Source organism: Ptychodera flava, chromosome 18, assembly GCF_041260155.1.
Source record: "Ptychodera flava strain L36383 chromosome 18, AS_Pfla_20210202, whole genome shotgun sequence".
Classification (NCBI taxonomy): Eukaryota; Metazoa; Hemichordata; class Enteropneusta; family Ptychoderidae; genus Ptychodera; species Ptychodera flava.
The window spans coordinates 35,501,214-35,510,748 of record NC_091945.1 but is presented as its reverse complement, the minus strand read 5'-3'; the positions used below and the strand labels follow the sequence as shown (position 1 = coordinate 35,510,748).

The 9,535-nt window shown below is 35.4% G+C and overlaps 1 protein-coding gene across 2 annotated transcripts; it reads right to left on the bottom strand.

The window, feature by feature from the left end:
- Positions 1-221: 221 nt before the first annotated feature.
- LOC139117478 (transmembrane protein with metallophosphoesterase domain-like) lies at positions 222-7,625 on the bottom strand. Of its 2 annotated transcripts, XM_070680610.1 has the most exons (5): positions 6,881-7,625; positions 6,028-6,138; positions 4,553-4,718; positions 2,316-2,455; positions 222-1,787 (listed from the first exon to the last, which is right to left on the bottom strand). In XM_070680610.1, the coding sequence occupies exons 1-5, from the start codon at positions 7,596-7,598 to the stop codon at positions 1,597-1,599; spliced, it is 1,326 nt and encodes a 441-aa protein (XP_070536711.1). In that variant the 5' UTR covers positions 7,599-7,625; the 3' UTR covers positions 222-1,596. The 2 variants fall into 2 exon arrangements, with proteins under 2 accessions (XP_070536711.1, XP_070536712.1); XM_070680611.1 differs by lacking the exon at positions 222-1,787 and having other exon boundaries at positions 2,428-2,549; positions 6,881-7,610.
- Between the last annotated feature and the right edge of the window lie 1,910 nt (positions 7,626-9,535).

Genomic DNA, 9,535 nt, shown 5'->3' with positions numbered 1-9,535 from the left:
TGAAGAAAACATCTGTCCTTAAACGTCTTTTTGAAAAAAACAAATTTCCCTGATTTCAGATAAACTTTTTACAACAAATGAAAAAGTTGGCTCCAAATATTGAGATGAGCCAATGCCAATGTCCCCCTCATCTGAATAGTAGTGAAATACCATGTGCCATCGAAATGGATTCTATTTGACTTCTATACTGTCACTAACTATGATGAGTCAAGGTCATTGTTCACAGTTATAAAAAGCTTTATTTTTTATACAATTTCCAAGTATTCTTTCTTTCATAAAAAATCTAGAACAATTACAAGTGTTGATGAGAATCCAGTCATACTAAGTTAATAATTATACACTTGCCTTTAGAGATTTGTAGCAAAATATACAACTGACTTGACCTGAGTCGAAGCTGGTACAAGAAACTCCTTTTTGACAATAAAAGAGAAGTCCTTACAAATGTAAAAATTTATCTTGTTGATCAAGTGAATATGTAAAGAGAAAATCTTCCTCATGGCCCCAATATGAACGTTTTAGTTGGGTATGTTTCCAGTTACTATTGACAACAACCCTAATCATATCCTCTTTAAAATCATTTTTAATGTCTCCATCAAGGGACATACCACATCACTGATTTGATGTTGAGGGGCAATTAAGAAAGTGTTGCCTGCAAAGGTTACCAAATCTCTGTGTGGTACCAATGGAACTTTGTAAATACATCTTACTAATTCATTACACTCATTAAAGACACAGTACTCTTTCATTTGAAAACTTGAAAGCTTGACATTTTTGTCTTCTTGATTCCAACAATGCATGATCAAAGACACAACAACAGTTTATAAATTCACAATTGACACCCTTTACAAGTACATTCAACATGTATGAGTCAGCTGATAAAGAATTAACACATGGAATCACCCTATGATTGTTTCTTATGATATGACATTTATATTTGTACCATAAGGTATCAAGATTTGGTGCATTATTGTACCTTATTATATTCAATATTGTAGAAACAACTGTTCAAAACAATGCATGTGAATAATTTGTAAAAGCTTATTTTTATGTGTATCAGGACATAAAAGGTTCACTTTTTCAATAAAAATGCATAACGCATCCAGTGACAGTTTACGGCCACAATTTGCTTTCTATGAATAAAAACATACAGTGGGCAGATAGAGTGTACTATAGAAAAAGATCTGACAAGGGTTGCATTGTACCTGTGTCCTGAGAGCAATAAAGTTTTACAATCTTATTTAAATTACTCTGATTATTTTAAAAGTCTTGTAAGAATAAAATCTTCCAGAATTCATCACTTATGACACTGTGAGAGTTTGAAATAATGTTACCCTCTTTAAATTCATGATGCTTTGTAAAGTTTTGTGTGTGGAGAAAGACATGACGAGTGAAAAGTTTTGTTGATGAAAATCACAAATGTACATGAATATGTGCCATTTGAGTTTAAGACCAAGGATGGGGAAGGCCTTGGCTATTCCGCGATTCATATTGCACAATACACTAGTCTTGGTCAAATTTGACCGGGAATGATGGCAGAAACATGGAGTACTTTTCAAACACAGAATGATTAGAATTAGGAGTTTAACTCCATGCGCTTTACGAAGCTTTCAATGTGATGTAAGTAACTTCTGGTGTTGTGCCTAGCCTCATAGGGAATCCCCAGTAGTAGGTACCTTGTGATACATAAACATAAGTGTGTTCACTGACTTGATATAATCCCGTGTAGTAGGGATTGAAAAGGTATGCTCCGATCATAAGAGGCAGAATTTGACCACCATGGGTGTGACCTGTAAAATGAAAAAAATCCATGAAACAGATTTTTGATAGAGCTACATGTATAAATGGTAAGATACACAATACAAGATAAGTAGTCCATCCCAGTTTTGCTTTGTATCAGCCATTGGAGAGGCTGACTCAAACAGATCATTGAGGGCTCATAGCTCATAGAAAGACATGTACTTGCAGTTGGTTCTCATTTCCACAGCCTACCAGTGATTGCAGTAATTATGCTTAACACTGTACAGTACAGATACATGTATGTGGTCACAACCTGAATTCTAGAAGAATATTATGAACAGATTGGCAATAGTACACTAACAATGACTTTCTCTTTATTCACCAACCTAGGAAGATCAAAACACAAGTATGGCTGATGACAGTCACTGTGTTTGACCAATGACTTACAGTCATTACTAATGACTTGATAGTTTCTTATGACTCTGGTAGCAAAGAGGTTAATTTGGGAATTATTATCTGCAATTTCATTCATCTGTAATTTGATGAGCAAAAGCACACTGAAGCAGCCTTGTAATTACCTGACAAAATGAGACTTATTTTGTGTTTAGACTCTACAGCAACCTTTGCAGCTTTGGGTTGATGAGCTAGGAGTATGACTGCATGATTTTCTTCAATATTTGTCAATGCTTCATCAAGATTCATACCGTGTCCTGTATAGCTACAATAAAGACAATAACACTAGGAGTATGACTGCATGATTTTCTTCAATATTTGTCAATGCTTCATCAAGATTCATACCATGTCCTGTATAGCTGCAATAACAAAATACACATTTTTTTGTAATGTTCAAGAGCTAGAAGCTGTATCTTTTCATGATACAATGTTTTTGCCATTTTTGTTGTATGTCAATTGCAAGATCTTGTCCTACTTCGAAAAGCATGTTGAAACAACTACTACTTAGCTTGCTAACATTGAAATAATCATCAAAGTTACAGCTACTAGCTTACTTTGTAAGGTACAACTACTACTTAGCTTGCTAACATTGAAATAATCATCAAAAGTTACAGCTACTAGCTTACTTTGTAAGGTACAACTACTACTTAGCTTGCTAACATTGAAATAATCATCAAAAGTTACAGCTACTAGCTTACTTTGTAAGGTACAACTACTACTTAGCTTGCTAACATTGAAATAATCATCAAAGTTACAGCTACTAGCTTACTTTGTAAGGTACAACTACTACTTAGCTTGCTAACATTGAAATAATCATCAAAATTACAGCTACTAGCTTACTTTGTAAGGTACAACTACTACTTAGCTTAGTCTAACATTGAAATAATCATCAAAAGTACAGCTACTAGCTTACTTTGTAAGGTACAACTACTACTTAGCTTGCTAACATTGAAATAATCATCAAAAGTTACAGCTACTAGCTTACTTTGTAAGGTACAACTACTACTTAGCTTGCTAACATTGAAATAATCATCAAAAGTTACAGCTACTAGCTTACTTTGTAAGGTACAACTGCTACTTAGCTTGCTAACATTGAAATAATCATCAAAAGTTACAGCTACTAGCTTACTTTGTAAGGTACAACTACTACTTAGCTTGCTAACATTGAAATAATCATCAAAAGTTACAGCTACTAGCTTACTTTGTAAGGTACAACTACTACTTAGCTTGCTAACATTGAAATAATCATCAAAAGTTACAGCTACTAGCTTACTTTGTAAGGTACAACTACTACTTAGCTTGCTAACATTGAAATAATCATCAAAAGTTACAGCTACTAGCTTACTTTGTAAGGTACAACTACTACTTAGCTTGCTAACATTGAAATAATCATCAAAAGTTACAGCTACTAGCTTACTTTGTAAGGTACAACTACTACTTAGCTTGCTAACATTGAAATAATCATCAAAAGTTACAGCTACTAGCTTACTTTGTAAGGTACAACTGCTACTTAGCTTGCTAACATTGAAATAATCATCAAAAGTTACAGCTACTAGCTTACTTTGTAAGGTACAACTACTACTTAGCTTGCTAACATTGAAATAATCATCAAAAGTTACAGCTACTAGCTTACTTTGTAAGGTACAACTACTACTTAGCTTGCTAACATTGAAATAATCATCAAAAGTTACAGCTACTAGCTTACTTTGTAAGGTACAACTACTACTTAGCTTGCTAACATTGAAATAATTATCAAAGTTACAGCTACTAGCTTACTTTGTAAGATACAAGTACTTTCATATTTTGAAAAAGTCTGGAATATTGCAGTACTGTGATATTTTAGACAATCCTACTGTTTTCTTTTTGATAATCTCTACGACAACAGTTGCTGAGATTCACAAGGTTGCAGAGACAGGTTCAAATGTATTTGTTCAAAAGGCAAGACAATAGAGACTGATGAAAAGAAACTAATTACAAGTCAAACAAATACTGAAAATGTTAGAATCAAACACAAATGCTCTTAGCCTACTAAATGTCTACATTACTTTCTGTATTTTCAGATGAATGGAAGTACTTAATTTCACTCAGGAAATCAAAACTACCAAGAAATCAAAACTACCAAGACACATCAATCAAGTTTTAAGTGGCAGCTAAATCCCTGGTTCACAGATCAGTGGTTGTTGACATAGACTGTTTATGTGATTTGGGTCTTGCCTTCTCCTTCAAAAGTGCACAGTGAGTCAACTTGCTAAGAGATCAAGCTGATAAAAATCCTGCCCCTTTACCATCTAACCTGATCATATCGGGCAGAATTTCATCAGTCCCAGTGCCAAACCAAGTTAAATCAAGTTCAATGTCTCACCTGATTATATCAGCATGAATGTCATCAATTCCTGCCACATAAAACCAGTCTTCAGGGTTTTCTTTGCTGATTATTTTCACATGTTGGTTGTGTAGACTCTCAACTCCGAGTGTTTTCAAGTGTTCAAACCAGCCATCAACATTTCCTGTGTAGTACTCATGGTTACCTTAAAGATAAGAAAATTGACATGGTGATCTAAGCAATCTGCTTTGTGACGGTGACAGAATCAAAGAGACTAGTACCAGGTGTGCATGGGAATGGAGTAACAACCAATAATATCATTGCAAAGCTGATGTATATCTATTTAAGACATACCTGTGACTCACTTACAGTCCCTGGTTCAATTCATGATGCAGCTTTTTTTTCTCTCTCTGACCTACACTAAAGCGCCCTCAATGGTATGACTGATAAAGCCCATACACTTATGCAAAGCAAACCAGGACCTACAGTTTGGCTACCAAGCGTAAAATCGGGGCAGGAGAGTGCGTCAATGAAAGGCTGTGTGGAAAATGTACACTTTGATATTAAAACAGCATCCATACTAAGGTACTGTGTGTCATCTTGGAAGAGTGACCAACTAAATTGACAATCAGTGTCACAGTCTACAGGTTTGGTGTTTTGTTAATCATGAACACAAACATATATGACTGTTTAATATGTCTTTATTTTTTTTCACAAAAAGTTTCTGTAAATTTAATGTTGATACTCGGCTGATAAGAAAATTTCAGGGCTCAAAATACGTGATGGATGCTGTACTGTGTGAGTCTGTCATGTCAGTGCAGGTTACGTAGATTGCAAGATCAATGATTACATTTCATGTTGACAATAGTACTGTCCTACAGCTTACAATATTCCCAGTATTACTTGAACAAAATAAATCATCCTGCTTGTGGTCATTTTGACAGGCAAAATTACAACTTTTTAAATGTTTTATTGAAAATTAAATTGACTGAAAATGTGAAGTATGGGGACTAAACACAGAAGCTGGATGCATGCAAATTTTTTTGGGTACCTGCAGACCTGCAATTTACCTTAATCACATATATAATTTAAGTTAATACTAAACACACAGAAAATCCAAACATAGCCGTATGGTACCTTAATGCAAAGATGAACCAATGTGATTGATGATGGGAAGATGGTATAGAAAGCATTATTGATAAACTATAACCCAGTCATGGTGACATATCAGGAATCAGGTTCATGCATGGTGAAGCAAAATCCTGCTGCAAACCCTGATGCAGTCATTGCCATTGTTAGAAATATTATCATTTTGAGATCTGTATTTCAAACACAACTTACTAACTTTAACAACAACACATGTCTATTGACAATGACTACATGTAGAAAAACACATTTTGCCCATACCACTGGTATTCTCTGATACTGCCTGTTGTGTACTAATAATAAACAGACAAATAAATAAATAGATAAATATAAATAAACAAATAAATATACTTGTTGTTGCACCTCACCTGTGACATAGTACATTCCATACTCCGCTTTTAAGTCTTTCAATGGTTCAACTGCCCCTCTGAGATTGTCAACAGTGGAATCGACAAGATCACCAGTGATCACCACAAGATCTTCAAGAAAACATTGTCAGAAGACACTTCATTACCAGTCATAGGTAAATAAATAAAACGTTCATGAGAAATTTAAAATTTTTAAACTTCCTTTCACTTCACATACTGATCAAGAGATCATCAAATGAAAAGAAATTGATTTCACTGCAAGTTATCAATAGTTTCAGCTCTAGCACTCAGGCTAGACTTTTAATCGGTGATATTGTTTCAATGGTACATTTGACACACCATGCAATATACCAGCAAATCATAGTGCAATGTACAGATTGGCTCAAGGTCATGCTGTTATCAATTGTTTTATCTTTCTGCATCTTTCAGAAGACATTGAGCGGCTAAGTTAAAAGTTAAACAGGAACTTCCCCTATAAACGCTGGATTATCATAAATCTATGCCACACTTGTATGTACTACATACAACTTAAAAGTTTTACACAAGTTAAAAAATTGAGTACTAGAACGATGTTATCAAGTCTCTTTCATTGAATTATGGGTATATTTATAAATAACACTTATCTTTTATCATAATACCGATGGCCTTGCTATGTCTGGTGCATGTATTTATCATGTACTGGAATAATGACAAGCATTGCTTTAGCAACATTGATCATATATCGTTTAGATTAAAATATTGCTGTTCAAAAATACGCTAAATGTGATATTCAACATCAGTTTTTGCGCGATTATCAGCCTCATAGTCTTTATCATATTTTTCTTTATCTGGCAAAATAAGAGAACGTCAATACCTGGATTCCAAAGTCTTGCGATATCCACTGCTTTCATAAGTTTTGATTTGCCAACAGTGGCACCAAGATGTATATCCGACAGTTGACTGATCCTAAATCCATCCATTGACACTGGAAGATTACGCACAGGGATTTCAACATGCTTGGTCCAAGGTCCCTCATTAGCTCTGGTCACAGCCATTAACGATAGAATAGTGACCAGGCCGGTAATGAAAAATGTTCTGACGTATGGATTTAGTCTAATTTTTTTGAAATGGTCACGTCGACCTCGCTGGAGAAAGTTGATAGTCCATTCCACGGTGATCAACGGTACCACCACGCCGAGCAAAATAATAAACGCCCCCAAGCAACAAAAGCATATAAAGCTCAACCAGTGTGGTTCGGTCTTCACTAAAAAGACGCTGAGAGTGTAACTGAGTTGCACCAATACGAGAAAAAGAAAAACTGCCGCTCTCCATAATTGAATCAGGAAATTACCATCAATGCCTTCGTTTCCAGGTTTACCGTTATCGCTTGACGCTGTCAATACTTTCGTTACAAGCTGTTTCCATATGAATACTGAACCCGATAACAGCAAACTTTGCATTGAGACGACGAAATTCAATCTAAGAAGCTTCACTCGGGCTTCTCTGTTAACGTAATGCGACACGATTGAAGAAATCGTCACAAACAAAACTACGACGCCGAAAAACGCGAGCCATCTCCAGGGCGCAGCCATGTTGAACACTGCACTGTGTGAACTCCAAAGTTTGGGGTCAAAGGCCACAAACAGCGAATCATATTATCTCAATATCTGACCATTTGGCTCTTCCGTGATTTGGAGTTAACCACCTAGCACCTTGTGTGTTGATGGCCTCACAAGATCTTTGAAAAAAAGTTCTTTTGGACATCTTTGGAGGAAAATCAAAGCAAAGTTTGCGAGAAGAAAAATATAGCAAGAAGACAAAGAAAATGATATATCAGCAACGTGCATTTCTCGCTTTATATTTTCAGCATGCAGTTCCGTGGACACATTTTAGGGACTATTTTCATCTTACGAAAGCACCTTCCATCAAGGTCAATTACAGCATCTCTTTCAAGATTTCATACCCAGGTAAGGGATTAACCATTCTCTACACGTAGAGTGGAGTGGTGCAATCCCTTTTTTTAAAACAGCAGCTGATAAAAATATGTTAAAAAGTCAGTATAAAAAAGTTGACAGAATAGTGTATGTACAGTTGATTTGTGGACTTTAGGACAGCATTTGACAGTACGGATGGATGCTTTAACTCCTAAACTTGCAAAAATCTTATATAAGGCAAAAAAAAAAAAAAAAAAAAAAAAAGAAAAGAAAGAAGAAATGTTTCTGGTCAGGTCTTTCTTTAAAAAATGGTGCGGCGACGCGCATTTTATTTTATTTTATTTTATTTTTTCCCTCAAGGGAGGGAGGAGGGTCAGTTTTATAGTTTGATCAATATAGTCACATATATAAGGCTTACTGTTCATGCAGTCACTGATCATGTCCCCAGAAGAATTTTCTCTTTCTCTTCAGCCATTTTAATTTGGTGTCAGCCACGGCCGCAGGCCACAAACAGAAAAAAGGGTGACGCGCTGTTGTTCAAGTGACGCGCGCGCTGACCAGAAACATTTCTTTTCTTTTTTTTTTTTTTTTTTTTTTTTTGACCTCAGCGGGATTCTTTGGACTGTTTGCTTCATAGATATACAGTAATAAAAATGCAAAGTGAACTAGCAAGTTGCATAACTGGGTCAGCTTGTTGGGGTAGTCAAGGATATAACACACTCACACTGTAACATATCACCAGCTCTATTCAATATATCGATGACTGACCTTGTAGAGTGATTTGGTGATTATACCGCAATGTCTGGTGATAGCATAATTAGCATGCAGGTGATCGTATCACATTGTCATTGTTTTCATCGACGCTGTAATAAATATCAGTTGTCGAATCCAAGAGATCTCTATCCAACGTTTCATCATTTATCTGAAAGATTCATTTCTTCGTGTGAAAATATCGCATGCCTTCAACGGCAGCAATCGTATAGGCCTATATAGTGGGGCGACTAACTCGAGATTTTTGTGAGAATTATGCTCTTTGGGTTAAAATAAGCAATTTGGTACATTACTAGTTTGGCTTTTTTTCTTTCCTTGACATCGATCCAAATCAGAAGCTCCCTCTGTTGGCCAGGAACGTGCGTCTTGTGTCAGCTTTCAGTAGGCCTAACCCTAAAAATTACCTCCATTGATTTCTGTAGGCCTTATTTTAAATAAGATGTGATCATAATTGATGTGTATTCAAATCTAATATTCTACATGATGAAATTTTTCAAATTTTCGTGTTGATTCATGAAACATTATTTGTTTAATCAAAACCCTTTCGAGTGTTATTTAGTATCAATATTGCACCACTTAACAGGTGTCCATAGATATTCAATCTTAACAGGTTTAATAGTAATTATTCAGTGTTTTCATAGACGGCTGTATCAAAATGTCGCCGGACGTATCTAGAAATATTATTGCCTCGCAAGAAAATCGATATGATGACTTCACAAGCTATATCACAATATCAAACAGTAAGCAGTTACATACGCGTTTGATGCTGGGCTTGCTTTTTTTATGATAAAAAATGGAAGAAAGCTATGCAGATGAGAAATGGA